This window comes from Schistocerca nitens, chromosome 5 (genome assembly GCF_023898315.1).
Source record: "Schistocerca nitens isolate TAMUIC-IGC-003100 chromosome 5, iqSchNite1.1, whole genome shotgun sequence".
NCBI lineage: Eukaryota > Metazoa > Arthropoda > Insecta > Orthoptera > Acrididae > Schistocerca > Schistocerca nitens.
This window is the reverse complement of record NC_064618.1, coordinates 436,564,121-436,584,895: the sequence shown is the minus strand read 5'-3', so window position 1 is coordinate 436,584,895 and position 20,775 is coordinate 436,564,121. Positions and strand designations below refer to the sequence as shown.

Sequence of the window (20,775 nt, the reverse complement as noted above, 5' to 3'; positions counted from 1 at the left end):
CCGACACTGCTAAGTGCTAGAACGTAACTTAATGCAGTTTTTGGCAGTCAACAATAACCTTGAGTTGCAAGGTGAAGACAGAGCTGATGCTTAAATGTTTCACTGTGCCACAGCTCCAACATTATTTAAGAAATGTCCTAGTTGATGGAAACTGCTTGTTGGATTGTTAACTTGCACAAGGGTTTGTGCATTCCTCAGACAAATATTTACACTCAGCTTATGATCCAACACTCAGCTTTAATCTGCCAAGAATGCTCCTTTCCATGCATTGTTTATACATAGTTGTGGAAAATACCAGTTTTTCTACTGTGTTTTTATTTTATTTTCAGATTTCAACTGCTAACTCAGTCTTTGATTATTAACAACCAACGAAAATTTTGTAAGCCAACGTGATCTAAAACATTTCTCTACAAAACAAATTACATACGCATTTTGCTGTACATCTAGTAGTGCTTCAACCAACAGTGTCACAGAATATGCCATGGTAATTACCTTACAATGAAAGTTATAGCTGGAGTGTGGTAACGCAGTATGTACATATTCTGGATCCACTACCAAATTTACACAGCCTGAGAACACAACCTTATAGGAGTGCTAAATATACAACACTTTTCTGCAGTTTGATGGCTATTTTAGTGATACTTGAAAATAGTGAAGCAAAAGCAGGAAGTAGCAAATCAGCAGTTAGGTAAAAGAAATTTTGTAAGAAATCAGTACAAAGTGCTGAGAAGTAATGTAATCTTGAAATTGACATATCAAAAGTTTACAGTAAAATATGTAGTCAGTCATCAACAAAACAGTGGAACGAATAATTGCTTATTGCTTGAAGAAAGTCTACCACCGATCACCTAAGCAGTGCTAGCAACAAGTCAATGGTGCACCACTGTAAAGGGTAATAGGTGAAAGAAAATGTTTTTGCTGCTTTATGGACAGGTCACACAGTAAAGTTTTGGAAAAATTATTTCTTTACACAACTCTGAAAACCAGCAACAAACTCCTGCTCCAGGATAGATGACAGAGAGAATTTATCTGTAATGTTCTCATTATTATTCAATGTGACTTGAGTAGCTATTAAGGATTTAATAATGTACCAGTAATAAAGAAATATACCAATATTTGTGCAACAATAGAAAGAACTTACTGGTTGCCAAAACAAGAAACACTGGAGAAAGTCTAACAGACTTAAATTGAACAATTATCTGTAGCAAATTTCAAGACTATTTCGCAAAGGGGAAAGTAAACGTCAAAAAGAAATTGTATGGTGTAAATGTGCTGAAGTCATGTAACAGTCATTCTGAACATTGCACAAAATATAGTCAAGGTACAGCAAATGAACAGTACGTAGCAGTGGGCTAACAACTGTGATTAAAATTCCAGAGTTCTGTTAATAAAGAGTTGTTGAGATGTTGCCCCACAAAAGATGTAACTAGATGTAAGCTGATTTAAAATCAAGAAACACAAAAAAAATATGAAAATATTGAGGGACGTGTGTGTGTGTGTGTGTGTGTGTAAACAGAATGATGAATCAAAAGGGCAACAGAAGGTAGATTTAAATTTAATGTCTCAGTGACAGTGTGGACACTAGAGGAAAAAAAAAGTAAAACAAGGGCATGATGGACTGCAAATTACCATCTCTTTGGGACTGCTACTGTTGGAATAAGCAAATCCGTTTAGTGAAACAAGAACCCATCTTCTATTATGTCCCATGGTGTGTTAGGAAGGCAGATGAGGCATTCTGATGTTGTTGATGTAGACAGCTTTTCTGAAAATATTCATTGTGAGTGAAAAAACAAAGTAAGATATGAGTTTAATATCCTGAACATAAGGTAATTGCAGATGGGGCCTTAACTCGTATAGAAAAGAATGAGGAAATAAATGAAAGAGAATCATTATCACATACACAAGAAGCATTTTGAAAAAAGTTTGGAAAATCTAAATCACGACACACACACACGCACACACACACACACGCACACACACACAGAATCAGGTTTTTAGAGGTGGATCACAAGCTTGGATTGGGGAAGGAAATCTGCTGTGCCCTTTCACATGGATCATCCTTGCATTTTCTTTAACCGATTTAGGGAAATCTCGGAAAACCTAAATCTGGATGGCCAGACAAGGATTTCAACCACTGCATCACCTCACTCAGTGCATGTGTAGGTCATGTTAACAGTGAAACTACCCATGCGAGTAAAAGCCATTACAATGAGGATCATATGGCCTACTAAGGACGATAGATACCTGGAAAGCAACCTCTGTTTTTTTGCAAGATGGGAAATAATGGAAGGAACAAACAATTACTATGCTGACTCACAAACTAGGTCAGTATGATTAGGACTGATAGTGACAAAACCACATTCACATTTGCCTACAATTGTTATCCAAAATGATTGTTGCAACTGAAAATCCCACCAAGTGTGCAATACATTCTGTAATACATATTTTAGTGTGTGTGTGTGTGTAGTAGTAGTAGTAGTAGTAGTAGTAGCAGTAGTAAAAACAAAATAAAAAGCTTGCTCACAGCTGTTGACATTTATCGCAAAATTTGTGGTGCAAGCAGCCCGAATGTGACAAGTGGTGTGGTGCATCAACAGTGTTGTTTAAGAGTGAAATACTGGACGATGATGATGGTGACAGAAGTGGCTGTTCATTTGTGATCAGCAACAAATTAATATGGAAAATACACAAAAACATTCATTCATGAGAACCCGTGCTTCACGCCTCAACTGTCAGACAAATTTCTATAGATTTCCCCAAGTGTTTTGCATGACGTCTTGACTAAACAATTAGGGTAGCAAAAGCTGTGTGCTCATATATCAAAACTCATTTCCAGAAATCACAAAACTTAATGGATGACTGCTTCTCCAGACTTGCTTCTTACGATTGTGTGAGTAAAGTGTACTGGACAGAACTGTGATCAGTGATGAGATACGATTTTTTTATGGTGGTTTAAATGCAAAATAATGGTCAATGGTGTGGGGTCATACTGACATGATCAACAAACCCAAAACAGCACACCCAACGTAGTCAGCCAGAAAGTTTATGGCTATTGTTTTCTGAGATGCTAAAAAAAATCTTTTCTTGATTTTATGGTATGAGTAATCTATTCTGAATCTTACTGCGACACATTAAGAAAATTGAGAAGATCCATTCAAAACAAGTGACACTGGCTTCACATTTTTGTAAGAGTTGCTTGGCTATAATTTTGTCAGCAAACACAGGAATAATTGTGTGAGATCGAATGGTACTTTTTGAACACCTGCTCTACAACTGACTTCTCTCCAAGCGATAACCACCTCTTTACATGTATGAAGAAGTGGCTTGGCTCACAGTGCTTTGACTCGTGCAAAGAGCTTCCACATGCTGTAATGGGATAGCTGCAATTTTAGGCAGCTGAATTTTACACAAAGAAAATTTGAAATGTTAACAATAATGGAAATTCCTGAATTTTACACATTGCTTCACTCAGGAATTTGCATCATTGTTGAAGTCCCAAATTGCGTGGAGTGTAGAAATACATAACAGAAAACATCAGTCACATTAGCTTTCGAGCACCAGCCCCTTTTCTAGAAAGACACACATTCATGCACACACCCACCCAAATACTCACTCCCTTGATCATGGCAAGACAAATTATTGATACTCGATTATTGGAAGCAGTTGCCCAAGCTGACGGAGGTAGGGAGGGAGTTGGTAAGGACACAAGGAGGAAGTAGTGAGAAAAAGGCACAACAAGATGAAAAAATTAGTACAGAGGGTACAACAAAAACAGATATAAGAACTGGGAGAGGGGGGAAATAGGGGAGGGAAAAGAGGAGCGGGAGGGGAAGAAGAGAAAGGGGCAATATCTGCATGGTGGGGGGAGAGGGGGTGGGGGGGGTGGGATGGAAGAAGCAATGCAGGATGTGGACAGAAAAACATTGGTGTGGACCTCCCTCAGCTAAGGCAACTGCTATCAATAATCATGTAATGCTGTTTTCTGCTGTGTGTTTCTGCACTCCACGCATTAGTCCACTATAGATGAATGGTTGCCTTCCCTTAATTTTAAATTTGGAACTTTTTACAGATACAATTAAAACTTTAACTTCAATGATGCTTATGGAGAGAAACAATACGAAAGTGTTTTTTTAAGGTTTTCTACTATATCTGCTTTAAATATTCCACTATTTTATTTACAGCGTAATGGAGGTTACTTTCCAGACAACATAATATGGAATATGGGTGACCAGCAAAATTCTGTTCTCTGCACAATGATCCAAGTTTAAACAGCACTGATCTCATTTTAAGGTGTGACTTAAAAGTCACGTTATTACGGCAGCAGCTGATTATCAGCTTCTAGATCAGGTTATTATCGCATAAGACAAGGAGTACCTTCTCTAAATTTTCTGGGTGTCCACATTTGGCTTGACCAATATGGCCCAGTTTCTTTATTTTTATACAACAGAGCTAGTATTACAAAGTAAAACCACTCACAAAATTGACAATACACCAAACCAGAGAGTTTGCACCAAAAGAGCTGTGTTACCTGTGGATCCAAAGGCTGTAACAACGTTTTGTGTGGAAAAGGTTGTCAGAGCCAAACTGTAGAATCCTAATGGACTTGATAACATAAGTCTGGGAGATATTCAACTGTATCCAAGTGATTTGGAGAAAGCTTTTGTGAGTCTGTTACGGTAGAGATTTCAAGCCATTCCAGGGTATCCAGAAAATGAGGCCTATAAATCCAGACCACTTGTGATTCAAAGAAAGCCTATTCTAGGTAAACCATTAAAGAGTGTTGCATAGAATGGAATCATTCCAGTTTCAATTATTATCTGGCTGATCTGCTTCTAAGTACTGCTTCAGATTTGAAATAATTATTATTCAAAATTAAGTTCACCGGAAAGACAAGAAATGAAATCTTAAATCTGCAACAACAAAGTTATGGGAATAGAAATGCTTGTAACCAGACAAGCCATGTACATTCTTACTCCTTATTTTTCTGCCTTTCCATTCTTTCTAAAGGAACTCCAAATTCAAAACATGTGCAACAATTGGACCTACTCTATCTTCCTCCTCACTCTTCAGTGTGCATTAACTAGACAATCTTCATTTGTTGTAGACAATATATGTAACTGGGCAGATAAAAAAGGCAGTGGAAACACACACACACACACACACACACACACACACACACACACACACAGAGAGAGAGAGAGAGAGAGAGAGAGAGAGAGAGAGAGATACAGCACACCTGCAATAAGTCTATATGCAATGAAACTCTCACAAGTTATGGTAAAAGATCATACTGAGCAAAATAGTTACAGTACATCACAATGTCCTCAGAATGTTTGGAAAATACTGATATTATCTAGCAAGGGGACAAAAACAGACAGCAATACATCATTCTGTATATTAACAAAAAGTGTTTAATAACTTATTCTTGCTACACCAGCCATGTGACGAAGTCAATAACATCATTAGCATGCACACTATAGTAAAAAAAAGAGAAAAGAATTGGTAAGTAAGTTTCCATTATTATACCTCCCTCATTAAAAGGGCAAATAAAAATATAGATGATCATCATAATGAGACTCAAATCACTTATTATCAAGCTTCAAAGAAACAAGCTAGCTACTAATTTGTTTCCGAGAGCAACTCACGAATAAACAACAAAAACTGTGAGGTAGGGAAGTTTCATTATAATTCAGATATTTATTCAGTGTTCTGTTGCAAGAGTTTCTGAATTATACAGTGTAATGGTAGCGCAACACCACTGTCAAAGTACAAATTTATATAACTATGTTTAATAAATGCTATAGTAAAAGGCTAGTGAACACCTACATACTACAGATCACAGATTCACTTCATTTATAGCAGTCATTAATGTGATTCTGATGAGGTAAACTGAATCCTGATGAATGTTCTTCATATGTGATGAATCTCGTGTCAGTTTCTTATAGTACATCTAAGAGATGCTGCAGAATATGGATGACAAGTAATAAAACCAAGAAACATACATGATACTTATGATGAGGCAGGTACATATATTTTAATGTGATGAGATATAAATTTATCTTTCAGAAAGTGAGACTTTATTACCTTTCACTATTGTTCACTGAATGCACAGCCTTTAATGACTGCCTTTTAATCTCTGGCACAGAGAATATTTTATTTAGTAATATTGCACAGCAAAACACAAAACCAATGATGGCAGGTTGAGTTCATTTTAAAAAGGGTGGTGACAACATATTAAATATGCATACCATTCGTTTTCTCATTCTAAAAAAAGATTTGTATTTCACATTGCAACTATGTGCACATTACAACACCATATCTTACAGGACCAGCATCACTTGTACATTATTTACAACAACATATACCTTTATTTATAATTATGAGAAAAATAATTAAAACAAATATTCTCTGTACAAAACAATTATGGTTTGTACACTGTATCTCAATCACAAAACCTATACACAATATTGGAAGGAAAAAGGAATATCGGCTAACTTTTACAATGGTTTAGAACAAAAGAACAGATCAACAGCCTAAAAATCATGCAAATGTTAAACACGTATCAGACTCTCAAAATATAATATTACTACAGTGCACAAAGAGATAGAGTACGGAAGTAGATTTTTGTCATAAAATAGAAAATATGTGCCTTGTGCTTCAATGGAAAAGTTTCTCCCAGTAACAACTGTGTGATTCTTTGAGTTCAAGAGATTAATGCTACTATAAACTCACTGTTATAAATTAATGACTGGATATTACACCATATTCGCAAATATAAATAAAATACAAAAGGTCAGTATACTGCTGGGGTTGCACTATTTCAATTAAGACTGAGAGTATGGTCTAGTAAAATGCTTTCACATCTGTAATACTTAATTTGTTTTAACAAATGAAAATCATGTATTGCACCCGAATCATTAGAGACGTATCAATTTTTAAAAATACCTCTGAATTCTTTTTGATATCAGATTTGAATTCTAAGCACCTTGATTGTACACACAAAACAACAAAATATTATATTATTGCAGGATGAGGTACATACACAAATCCAAAAGATGTCTGCATGACCTCGTTAACACTTTTTACCTTCTAAAATCTGAATCTCAGCCATTTGGCCAAGATATATTTTTAGAAGCCATCACAGGAGCTAAAAATGTTGTCTTTTACAACAATCCTGAATAAAAACACTTTATATAATAGCAGCAAATACGTGGCACTTTTGCTGTTAAAGAGCTCTACTATTTCATTCTTTATGTAAAAATTGAGTACAACACTTAAGTTCTCACTTGACTCTAGAAACAGGTACACAGTTTCAGATAAAAAAATGGCAACTTTTAGATCAGCAAAGTGAGATGCATTTTAAACTACATTACATGCATTTGCATCCTACGAATAATTAGGTTCCAACACTGTTCTTACATCTTTTTCTAGTATGATGATACGGCGGCAATGCACAGGTCACAACCCTTTAAAGAGAGTTTGTTCAGTTCACTTATTAAACTTGTGATTGAAAATGTGTTTACTGTAAACTTTTATAAAAAGCAATTTAAAGGTACATAAAATAAAAAAAATAATTCTTTAACAATTTCTGCAAACCATATACTTCAAATAAAATATGAACTTACAAATAAACTGCTATAATACATTTCAACACTTATATGTACAAAAATATTAATCAAGTCTTAAATCAGTAATTGACTTTTGTACACTAACTGCTTCCTGTACTAAAGCTGACTATACACTGTGCAAATATACAAGACAATCTAAAAAGAGTTTAAATAGCTCATCACACATTCTTTTTATATACCAACAACATGAGAAATAAAACAAAAGGGAAACTCTGATTTTAGATTAATTTAAAACACTTGGCAAAACACTACTGGACTGGAAAGCTGTTAAAATGCCGTCCATTTAGTCCGCGGCAGCTTTCACCTCCGGTGGGTCAAACTAAGTGATAGAGGTCCACAGCTATCACACCTGTCCCTTGCTGCCACATCCAACGTTAAAAAGTAAAAAAAGTATATTTAACAAAGTCATTAACAATAAATACTACGCATGTAACTCTACACACCGACACACAGGCAAAGTGCAGTCTAGATGTATGTTGTTCTTGCACACAACTGTTTGAAAGATAAACAAACTGCATACCAGATTCAGCATCTGAAATTTCATTTCCATAAATACAGTGTGAAAGGAATACACAGTTGAAACAAAAGTTGTGCTGCACAACTCAATGATTAAAGTAATGAGTTTATCAAAGAAGAGAATTTGTAGAAGACTTTTCTTTAAATCCTTACATCAGTATTCCATCTATTGGTATGTACCAGCTGACCATTCTCCCTCACACTTTTGTAACAATAAAAAAGGAGGAGGAAATCTTCAGATGCTGAAAGTGGCCAATGCACGTGCCCGCGTACATGGTCCATTGCCTGGGCCGGGTGTAAGTGTTCATCACCTTACTTCACAGCCAGTCCCACCCTCACTATTTTCTGTTAAAGTCACTGGTGCACTTTTCATCACATAACCTTCTTGACAACGCGCTAGCTTTAACCTTATGGGACTCACTTTAGACGTCCGAACATCTGGAGGAGCGGGAGGGTCGGGGGCTGTTGCTGGGGCAGCAGATGGAGGTTGAACTGTTCGTTCCACTGTTTTGGTCAAATCTCCCTCTACAGAAGGGACACTTGCATCTGCTGGAGGTTCAGTAAGATCTACAGGTACTGACTGTGGCACATCACCAGGATTGCGCGATTCTAACTGTGGTAACAATGGTGTTACATCTGTCGTGCGTTGATTTTTTATACGAATCACAATCTTGGGTGCTACCTCATCTTCTTGAGGCACCAAATGGACCTCATGAACGGCAAGTGGTTGCTGTGACTGTTGCTGTCGTCGCCTCTTGCCTTCCTTCTTCTCTTCTTGATCGAAGTCCTGCATAATGCGTCGTCGGAACTTCATGCTTTCTCGTTTGAGCTCCTCTACAGAAGGTGCTGCATTGTTAGTTGGTGCTAACCTCTTCTTTGGTGGGCGAATGCGAAGTCGTTTCTCCTCGCCGTCAGAACCAGCCGCTGTAGCCGCAGAAACAACCCCGGCATTCCCTGCAGATCCTATTTTTATCCGCAGAGTGGGTGGCTGAACAGGGGCTATTGCAGCAAGCGCAGGTGGTGGCGCTTTCGGAGGACGACCACGACGTCGAACGGCAGGAGCAGAAAGGGCTATACCGCGACGGTCGGCACCTGGTCCAATACTGATGTCATCGTATGGGCCTTGCAACGGTGTTCCTGTGCCCTTCCCACCACGCCGTTTGCGCTCCATATTCGCAGCAGCATCGACAACTGCCTTATAGTCTTCACGTGTAGGAATTGATGTCATGGATGCAACAGCTTTTGGTATGGAAATAACAGCTCGCTGTGGTGGATTGGCAGGAGGACCAGGTTCTGGTCCTGGCTCAGGACCACCGCCTCCAGGTTCATCCAGATTGCGCTCTTGGGTCCAGTATTGACGCAGTAGCTCCTTCTTGCGCATACGGCGCAAACTGGATGTTCCAGCTGAAGAAGTCTGTGACCCTGGCGGTACAGAACCAGCAGACTGACCAGCCAAACCAGCAGTCAGTGAAGCAGAGGAGTCCAACACTGGTGCAGGCCGCGACAAAGGAGTTGATGTTGCATAATTTGCGTCCAAGAATGGTCCCTGTAAGATGTGTTTTGCAATTTTAGTAACAATTCAGGCATAAACAACAATTAAATGAAGTTCTGCACTATGTAATTCTTCAACAAATCAGTATTTACCACACCATTAAATGTGCGTGCTGTGTCTCAATACTTAATACTTTTTTTGATTGGACAGCATCCTCTTTAACCCTCAAGCAAGCACGCCTTTGTACAAAGTGTGCCAATCAAAAATAACATGTTTTTTATTGTTCACTGTTGTTTTACAATTGCAAGTTGGTACCTATTCCTTCATTATTGCTTTAGATATCACAGTATTAAGTTGTGTTGTCATACATCCAAATCAGCAGCAGTAATATAAAATAAACTGCAAGCTATGTGAGAAAAAATTTACAATCCATGCAAGAAAATGACAAAGTTTCTGACCTATCAGCACAATCAAGCAATCAGGCAGTTATCTACGAGATAATTAGTAATGCAATAAGTGATGGGCAGAGACCTGATAGAAATGGGCTGTTTAATATTTCTAGTGGGTCATTATTGTGGGATAACACTTGCATGTAGCAACAGAGTGATATAATGCGAGGTTTATTTTTAAAGTAAGATCTGGGTTCAATGCTACGAAAAGGATAAATTGCTAGTCATCATATAGTGGAGATGCAAAGTTGCACACATGCAAAACAAAAAGACTGTAAAACAATAAACTTTAGGCCAAAAAGGCCTTCACTGAAAGTAGACAACACACACACACACACACACACACACACACAGGTGCAAACACACCGCCTCTGGCTGCCAAGGCAGACTGGCCGCGGCGGCCAGAGAGAGAGAGAGAGAGAGAGAGAGAGAGAGTGCGTTTGTGTGTGTGTGTGTGGGTGTGGGTGTGTGTGTGTGTGTGTGTGTGTGTGTGTGTGTGTGTGTGTGTGTGTGTGTGTGTGTGTGTCTGTTTTGTCTAATTCCAATGAAGGCCTTTTTGGCTGAAAGCTTACTTGTTTGACGGACATTCTGATATGCATATCTGCAACGCAGCATCTCCGCTATATGGTGAGTAACAATGTAACATTTTCATAATATTGTTAATATTCCATCGAACATTTTCTATTGTTTAAGATTAAATTGTGATTTTGCTCATATATGTTTCCCTTGGTACTATAAAGATAGCTATTCTTTACATGTGTACCAAGTGAACCGTGCGAACATTCACATTACAAAAAGCTCAAGAGTTAATAATTGAACGAATACAGATTGATTCTTTCACTTTGCATTGGAGTTTGCACTGAAAGTTCTTGGCATATTAAAATGGCATTGTGAACTGTGGCTCAGAACCTGGAACTTTGCCTTTTGTCGGCAATGCTCCTACAGACTGAGCTATCTACACACGATGCAAAACTCACACCCATACTTCCGCTAGTACCTTTTTCCTAATTTCCAAACGTCACGGAAATTCTCCTGCACAGCTTCTGGGGCTAGTACTACTGCAATAAAAGGTGGGTCATTAGTTGTGCTTGAATAGCTCAATCGATAAAAGCGTTGCCTGTGAATGGCAAGGTCCCAGGTTGGTTTACTGATCTGGTGGTATCTGATAACCTACAATATCTAGTCAATTTTCTGATTCTTTGGTGTCATGTTTAATAACTGTTAAACAAATTGCCCACTAAATATTTACTCTGGCAAAAGAGGAAGAGCTTCTACAAATTTCTTCTGCATTTAAGAAATGATATTTCTAGTACAGCAGTCAATTGGATATTTGATGTTTTTGATTCTGTAAAACATGCAAGATGGAAATTGGTGGAAAAGGGGTTATAAAATAAATTTGAAGTAGGCTGCAACTTCCATTAACATTTTCCATGAAAACAGTTGTTACTACTCAAGCTAACAGAGTATCACAGTAAGAGAAACATATCATAAATGTATTAACTGATTTTTACAAGCACGTTTTTTCTTCTGTTTTGAGAATATAAATTAGATTCTCTGTGGCACTGTCAAAGATACAATACCATCAATAAATATATTAATATGTTGCAACTAATGATAATTTGTGCCAGACTGGAAATTGAACTCAGATTTGCAGGAAATCCAGATTTGGGGTCCAGATCTGGCACAAAGTTTCATTAGTTACAACATATTTATTATCTTACATTTCCTAGCAGTTCTTCACTAATATTTTATTGATCAATGACTACAGCAGTGAAGAGTAATTTTATCATATTATGAAGCCTGAAAATTTGAACAGTATGTTATTGATGCAAAGAAAATCATAACTTGGGAAGGGGTGGGGATGATTAATGAAAATTTAGCAATAGGTGGCACTTTAAGTGTCAGAATATGTATACCAATAGAAATGTGGCACAGTGTTCTTCCTCAGTTTGTGCCTGAGACACCCAACATGGCTGTCTCCAGGAAGGATAGCATGCTGTTGGTAAAGCCAGTAGCCCTGCAGACATTCTGGACAGTCATTGTGACAAAAAAGGCACCAGTTCCAAAATATGGTAAGGAGCTGGAGAAAAGATTACAAAATTTGAAAAGAAAGGTTCTTTTGAAGTGCAATGTGGCAGGAGGAGGAAAGCAGTTGATCCAGTGCCTGTTTAAGATGTGGCCACAGCATTGCACGAGAGGTCGAATGATGGTATATGAACATCCAGTGCACAGGGAATTGTCCCCAACACTCGACATGCCTGCAAGCACGGTGCATAAAATCCTACGAAACATCCTGCATTGCTATCCGTACAGAATAACCCATATGTCCAGGAATTACTTCCTGCTGACCTGCTAGCAAGACAAATTTTCACTCTGGAATTTCTTGCTCATGTGGAAGTGGACAATGAATGGTCATAAAACATTCTGTGCACAGACAAAGCCCATTTCCGTCTCCAATGACATGTCAATATGCAAAACTGCAGAATATGGGCAACAGAAAATCCGCACGCACATAAAAAGTGCCTGCGAATGTGACTGTGTGGTGTGTAGTGATGGCATTGTTTATTGTAGGGCTGTATTTTTTCAAGGAGATGAGTCCAATGGGCACCGTTACCTGTAGTGTCATGGGTAAATGCTATGAGAGTCTTTTGCGAACCATAATTCCAGCCCTTTAACAGCATAGATACGTTGGTAGTATCATTTTTATGTAAGATGACACTCCTCCCCATACTGCACAGCCAGCGAACCAGCAGCTGCAGAGGCATTTTGGAATTACTAGAATTATCAGCTGTCGTTTCCCTCGCCTGTACATCCAGATCAGCTGCTTTTAATCTGTCTGACTTCTGGCTGTGGGATTATCTGAAAGATGTTGTGGTCAGTACTCTAATTACAAACATAGCTGAAATGAAAGCAAGCATTATGGAGCGCACCCTGAGTGTGACCCCGACACATCTGTTGTGAAATGTGCTGCTTCTTGTTTACAACTTGTGGCAGGAAACAGTGGACAGCATATTGAACATATTGTGCCAGTCTCATGACAATTAGAAACCAATGTCATTTGCTTTTTATGCTGCTTTTGGCCCCAGAACAATTCAAAACTGATGTCATTTTGCTTTTTATGCATTTTTTGGCCTTAGGACAATTAAAAATTGATTTTCTCCATCCAATGTGGTGCGACCTTGTCATGATTGACTGCCAAACTCGTGTAGTCATGCACATTGAACAAACAGTACAGACAGTGTAATGTGCAACTCAAACCACAGCCATTACATCACAATTCATCTGCCATTTTCATCATTTGTAGCTGCCCCCATTTATATTAAGATGCTTACAGTGGCATCTATTGTTAAAATTCTGGTACAATTTCTTTTGTTCCATGGCATTGCTCCTTGCATCAATAATATGCTGTTCAAATTTGACATCATTCTGAGCAGTGATTCTCTTTCTACAGCATTTTGAAACTGGAACTTTAAGTATGAACAACCTGTACATTTCAAGTGGGCAAAATAGAACACAAATGTCTCTATTAGACATGACCATACTTTGAACAGTTTCGACACATAAGACCTCATCCCATGCAAACTATACTGTGATACTAACACATCTATTCTTAGGTTAATATTTACAGGCTTAGTACTCAATAGCATCTCAGTTTCCCATACTATCTCATTCATCCAGTCCATATAAATACTGCTGAGGCTTCCTCATTTCACCCATACTTTATACACGGAAGAGCCAAAGAAACTGGTACACCTGCCTAATATCGTGTAGGGCCCCCACGAGCACACAGAAGTGCCACAACATGACATGGCATGCTGTCAACTAATGTCTGAAGTTGTGCTGGAGGGAAGTGACACCATGAATCCTGCAGGGCTGTCCATAATCCACAACAGAACAAGGGGGTGGAAATCTCTTCTGAACTGCACATTGCAAGGCATCCCAGATACGCTCAATAATGTTCATATCTGGGGAGTCTGGTAGCCAGTGGAAATGTTTAAACTCAGAAGAGTGTTCCTGGAACCACTCTGTAGCTATTCTGGACTTGTGGAGTGTCACACTGTCCTGCTCGAACTGCCCAAGTCTGTTGGAATGTACAATGCACAGGAATGGATGCAGGTGATCAGACAGGATGCTTATGTACGTGTCACCTGTCAGAGTCATATCTAGACTTATCAGGGGTCCCACATCACTCCAACTGCACACACCCTACATCATTACAGAGCCTCCACCAGCTTGAACAGTCTCCTGCTTACATGCAGGGTCCCTGGATTCATGAGGTTGTCTCCATACCTGTACATGTCCATCTGCTCGATAAAATTTGAAATGAGACTAGTCCGACCAGGCAACATACTTCCAGTCATCACCAGTCCAATATTGGTGCTGACGGGCCCAGTTGAGGCGTAAAACTTCATGTCGTGCAGTCATAAAGGATACACGAGTGGGCTTCCGGCTCCAAAAGCTCATATCGATGATATCTCGTTGAATGGTTCACATGCTGGCACTTGTGGATGGCCCAGCATTGAAATCTGCAGCAATTTGCAAAGGGTTGCACTTCTGTCAAGTTGAACATTTATCTTCAGTTATTGTTGGTCCCGTTCTTGCAGGATCTTTTTCCGGCCGCAGCAATGTTGGAGATTTGATGTTTTACCGGATTCCTGATTTCACGGTACACTCTTGGAATGATTGTATGGGAAAATCCCCACTTCATTGCTACCTCGGAGATGCTGTATCCCAACGCTTGTGTGCCGACTATAACATCACATTCAAACTTGGTAACCTGCCATTGCAACAGCAGTAACTGATATAACAACTGCGTCAGACACTTGTCGTCTTATATAGGTGTTGCCAATGACAACGCCGTATTCTGCCTGTTTACGTATCTCTGCATTTGAATACACATGCCTATACCTGTTTCTTTGGTGCTTCAGTGTAGAATTGTCCCAATCACTAAGAAGCATGTTGTAAACTTGTATCCACTGCCCATTTTATTTTACATACCTATGTTGTTTAGGTCACACACTGTAATTAAACTCCTCACTGACATGTACACCAGTTGACTAAAATATGTCAACACTGGCCAGAATATGGACTTCGTGATTTCACAGACAGCAAGATAACTGGTAGCAGTAGGTTCATTTACCACTACAAGAAGTTGATAGATTTTAGCTTTGAATGGTGGAGAGTGGAATGTTATACCTCTCTTGGTAAATAAATTATTTAAGTGCTCAATAATGCCACATGAGGATGGTATGAGAGTGAAGCTGTACCCTGAAACTAGCCACAGGGACAGTATTACACTGAGATCTAATGACAGGGAAAACGTGGAATCTAGCCAAACATGTTTAGTAAATAATAATTAGACCCTACAAACTACAAGAATGGTTTAGGTTCAAGGAATTTTCTTAAGTACGAAGTCTGAATGCTGGCATTACCTGAAACATCACTGTAACTCTATGTGATGACCAGATCCTAAAATGCAATCACATGACTGACAGAATATTACAAAAGATCAGTCCTAGCTATTCTTTATTATGGATATGGCAGATAGTCTAGTTAAGTTAGTTTTTGGAAATCTCTACTCTCCACATATTCAGTTGATTTTCCATTGAGAACAAAGTGAGAATAGTTATAAATAATTTAGGGGTAAGGGCAAAAACTTAGTGAATAGCAGAAGTGTTGAGTCATTAACAGGCACAAACAAGAATGAAAACTTTGTTAGCTTTCAGACGAATCCCCTGGTTGACGAATCAATGCCTAATATTATTTGGGGAGTTATTATCTTTACTCCTAAATTATTTAATTTCTGCCAGAACTTCCATACCATGAAGAAGTATTAATTAGATCAAATGAGAGTTTGCCGTTGATCATCAGTACACCACACCTCCTCTGGCCATTCACGAGGACCACCTCTTATTTGGTGAATCCAATTCATCTACGGATATTTTATTTATGTGTAGCCCTTCTCACTATTTTTAGTGGCTTGGGCTCATTATACATTCGTTTAGCTCATAATCACTTTTGCAGTACTCATTTTACTTATGGACAAAATCCATCCTTTGGTGGTCTCCTGTTTTAGTCACTCCAGTTACAAAAACAACAGCTAGATAGTAGCATTGAACTGCCGCTTTCGAAATTTTTTTAAGTTTGGACATGGTCCAGTGTGTATTGTGAACGACGTTATGAACTTATGTATGTCACAGGAGGCATGAACAAGTGAAAAGCCACCTAAACTGTAGCCGGTTAATATAGCTGGCCATACAAACAGACCACTATGCTTACAGACCATTCTAAGATTCCAAGTATCTACTGGACAGTTTACATGTCATTGTACCTAGTTGTGTTCTGATGGGTTGGTTTGGGTTGTTTTGGGGGAAGAGACCAAACTGTGAGGTCATCGATCTCATCGGTTTAGGGAAGGACAGGGAAGGGAGTCGGCCGTTTCCTTTCAAAGGAACCATACCGACATTTGCCTGGAGCGATTTAGGGAAATCACGGAAAACCTAAATCAGGATGGCCGGACGCGGGATTGAACCGTCGTCCTCCCGAATGCGAGTCCAGTGTACTAACCACTGCGCCACCTCGCTCGGTGTGTTCTGATGTATCAAGTCACTTTTGTTGCAACTACTGTCAAGTTCTCATTGCCATGAGCTCTACAGATATTTTATGATGATGAAAGTTTCTTCATATTTCAGTTGTTTTCTTAGTTTTACTTATAATGACATATATTCTGCTGCAGTGTAAAACTATACTGGAGGAAGTTTGAAGCCCCGAATCTATGGTACATTTGGACTCCACACTTTCCCTGCTCTACTGCATTCCATTTGAGATACAGACTCACATGTGCTTCGATATTATATGGGTGTATGATGTTGGTTTTGTAAGCGAAGAGGTACGGATTTCATTTATGGCACAACATATATCTTTAGTTCACAACAGACCAATGTCAAAACACTCACTATTGAATCAAATGAAAGAACAAGTTTACTGTGACCAGTTACTGTATAATTTATTTCCACAATGTGTTTCAAAGCTTTAAATTTCCATCATCAGTTGAATTTATGTATATTAGTATGCTGTCTGTATTGTGTTACAACTTTGGGGTAACCTGTGGCACTGTTTAATAAAGAAATAAAAGATAATTTCAAAACATGGCTCTGTGCAGGTCTTTTCCTAAAACCTGAACTAAACATAAATTTGAAAAATGTTCACGTTTAAAGATACTCACTATTGCCCTCTGGAGGCACCATTCAGGAAATAGTCACTGGAGTATTTAATACAACTGCTTAAGAGAAAAAAAAAACTCTCCACAATATATGAGAAGAATCAGGCTGTGGAGAGACATAAAAATTACTTTAAGAGAAATTAAGACAGTGACCACAACTGTGCATTGAAATAAATTCAACACTGACAAGCGAAAATTTGTGCTGGACCTGGACTGAATCTGGTTTTTCCGCTTTGTGCAAGTGGTCACCTTAACCGCCTAGGCCATCCGACACTATTCCCATCCAACGAAAATTCTTGACTTACACTAACAGCGTACAGTGTCCATTAACCCCATTGCTCAGACATGTCCGACAGAACAGACACCACACATGTATATAGTAATATGTATGAATATTATGAAATGGACAGTTGCTACTCACCATATAGCAGAGATGCTGAGTCGCAGACAGGCACAACAAAAAGACTGTCACAAAATAAGCTTTCAGTCAAGAGAAACAGAGGTAATAAGAGAAAGTTGAACATGTATGGCTCACAGTAATTTCAGTGTGGATGTACACCGTGTCCAAACTCTTGTGAGACTCGACCAAAACTGCAAGCAAAGGGGTTATGTACAGAGCTTGTGACAGGGCAGCTTGTGACGAGCTGAGAATTTGGGTCGGATGGGAAGTGTGTCCCAATGACCAATAATGTTAAGGCGATCACTCGCTTAAAGCAGGAAATCCAGTAACGAGTCCTGGTCCGGCACAAATTTTCACTTGTCAGCATTGAATTTATCTCAATGTCCAATTGCAACCAATGTCTAGAGCCGCTGTATCACAAAGCGGTGTCTGTCTTGTCGGACATGCCACAGGCTATGCCTTCCCAAAACCTTCGCATAATGTATCAAAAGAAAGAACATTAGAGTTTAAGGGATTGGTGGTGGTAAGTTCACTGGAGGCTGAGCAGAAGCTCAAACTGGACAAGACTGTGAAAGGAAAATGACTATGTCCTTCTTGACAGACATGTAGGAAGTACCTCAAGGTATTAGAAAACAGAAACTCAACTAAAGCTTAACATAACTTCTGCTGTAGAAATGAACAAGAATACTGAATGAAGGGGAGGGGGTGGGGAGGGAAAAGAATCTTTTCTGTCTGTTGACACAGAACATTCGTTTTCTATTCTAAAATATTAGCTGAGTGAATACAAACACAATCAGTCTCTCTCTCTAAGAAAAAAAAAATCTACAATTATAATTGGCACCTGTTTTAGAACATTTTACATCTTAAATACTGTACCTTTTTACAGGCAAAAATTATAGGTCTACTTATAAAGTAACAACAAAGAGGACACAGTCAGTAACTGAGTCAGGAGCGCCTATACTTCCTTTCGAAGAAATGGAGAAACGAACTGCATCTGCTCTACAAATCAATGAACGATCAATGATAGGAATCTGCAACAAGAAATTTGTGAAAGAAAAATCAGATGAACCTTCTGAATTGGAGACACTTGGGAAGATGAGGGGCCTCGAGAAGAGGGTCATAAATCTTGAGTCTTTTCAGGAAGATGCAATTCATTGTCAGATATATGCCTATTTTTCAAGGATGGGTTATCTGACATTCAAAAAGCAATGTGCTACCCTTGTAGCAGCTGATCTGTTTCAGGGTAGTAAATCACCCATGTTACGAGTTGTGAAAATGTTAGGATTCTGCTATAACTCCATTTATGGGCATAAGTTATTAATGGAACACCAAGATATTGCAGCCTGGTGATGCCACTTAGTTGGAGAATTAGTAGGGACAAATTTTGATGATATTGTTTGGCTTGGTGAAACGTGGGTGAACGCGGGACACAGTTTAAAAAGAAGCTGAACAGAAGGTACCATCAGTGACAATATGACAGCTCTGATTGGCAGACGAAGAAGAATAAGTGCAGCACATATTGGAAATTCAAAAGGTTTCATTTCTAATTGTCTGCTGCTATTTACTTCTGACTACCCAAACGAGATGAACCCCAATAATTTTGTGAAATGGTTCGAAGACACTGTGCTTCAAAACGTAATGAAAAGAAAAGCTCTATAATTGTCATGGATAATGATCCATATCATTTGGTTATAAAAAAAACGACGTTTGCTGGCTAGAGAAATGAAAGATATCGTTTGGCAGTAATTTGACAAGGGCAGAATTATTGGAGCTACACATTGGAACTAAACAAGCCAAAGAAGCCAGTTTACATAGTTGATGAAAAAAGGCAGTTTAAAAAGTGACAACGGAAGACTGGCGAAAGGTAGTGAATCATGGGAAAATATTTATACAGGAAGCATGGAACAATGAAGGTATGTTACAACAATGCATCGAAGACTTGACAATACGTGTCATTACGAGCAGCGACAGTAGTTCCACTGCCTTTGACTTAGAATTAAATGATCTCTTCCCACTGTCCAATTAGTGAGTAGTTTATAGGGTACTTTAATGATTGTCTTACTGCCATTAAAACTTGTGTTAATTACTTTATTTCGAAAAAATTTTCTTTCCTATTGTGCGATTAAGGAATACTGTTCAGCCATCTCCCATTACCTCCTTGTCTTAAGTTAGACTGTGTTTTGAGTCTATTTCACTCTATGTAGATACCAAGATGTTATTTCATGTGTGTAATAGTTTTTGAGATATGCAACGATACGAAGGATGCTTTCCAGATGCGAAAATTTCTTTTATTTCAACAACCAATGTGACACCGGCCATAATTAAAACTAAGAAAAAATTTTTTTGGTGTGCTTAGATATACCACTGAGAGTGATACTATCCATAAATTTCAAAATTGTTACATTTCTTTTGTAGGAGATAGAGACTTTACACTTCATTCTTGTTATGAGTTAAATACTGACACAATGCCATTAATGCAATGCAGTATGAATATTTTAAAAGATTTTTGGCCGAGTGAGATGGTTATATTTTATATAAAGAAGTACTCCTTTAGGGCACTAGTTTTTGAAATGTTGACGTGATAAGTGTGAAGCTTTTTAAGAATGGGAAAATTTAATCTGTTTCAAAAAAATCAATGTAACTTTTTTCCTAATTAAAATTAAGGACACATTTTTGACATGCAGTAACACACTATAGAGATCTAAGACTGTAGCTGAATTCCTACGAAGTATGTATGACGGTAGATATCAAATGAATTTGGAGATATTCGCTACAGGAGTATAAAAGTCATTATAGCTCACATTGAAGTGTAACAGGCATGCTCAGGGAAATTTTATTGTTGGAAAAAAGACTACACTGTTGTTACGAAACATGTTGAATAAATTTAGAGAACCAGTATTCAAGGTAGATTATGCACCAATTCTGCTGCCTCCATCTTGTTGATCTCACAGGGATCATAAGAATAAGGTAAGAGAGATTAAGGTATTTATGGAATTGCACGGAAAATCATTTTTCCCTCTGTCCACACAACATGAAGGGAAAAAGACAGACTATGGCAACAACTGAGG

The 20,775-nt window shown here is 38.4% G+C and overlaps 1 protein-coding gene across 1 annotated transcript in view; it reads right to left on the bottom strand.

The window, feature by feature from the left end:
- Positions 1-5,444: 5,444 nt before the first annotated feature.
- The window catches only part of LOC126260508 (PHD finger protein rhinoceros), a 244,715-nt gene continuing 229,384 nt past the window's right edge, over positions 5,445-20,775 (bottom strand). Inside the window, exon 19 of the mRNA XM_049957839.1 lies at positions 5,445-9,690. Coding sequence (XP_049813796.1) covers positions 8,452-9,690 — 1,239 coding nt within the window. The 3' untranslated portion in view covers positions 5,445-8,451. The remainder of the gene's footprint in view (positions 9,691-20,775) is intronic.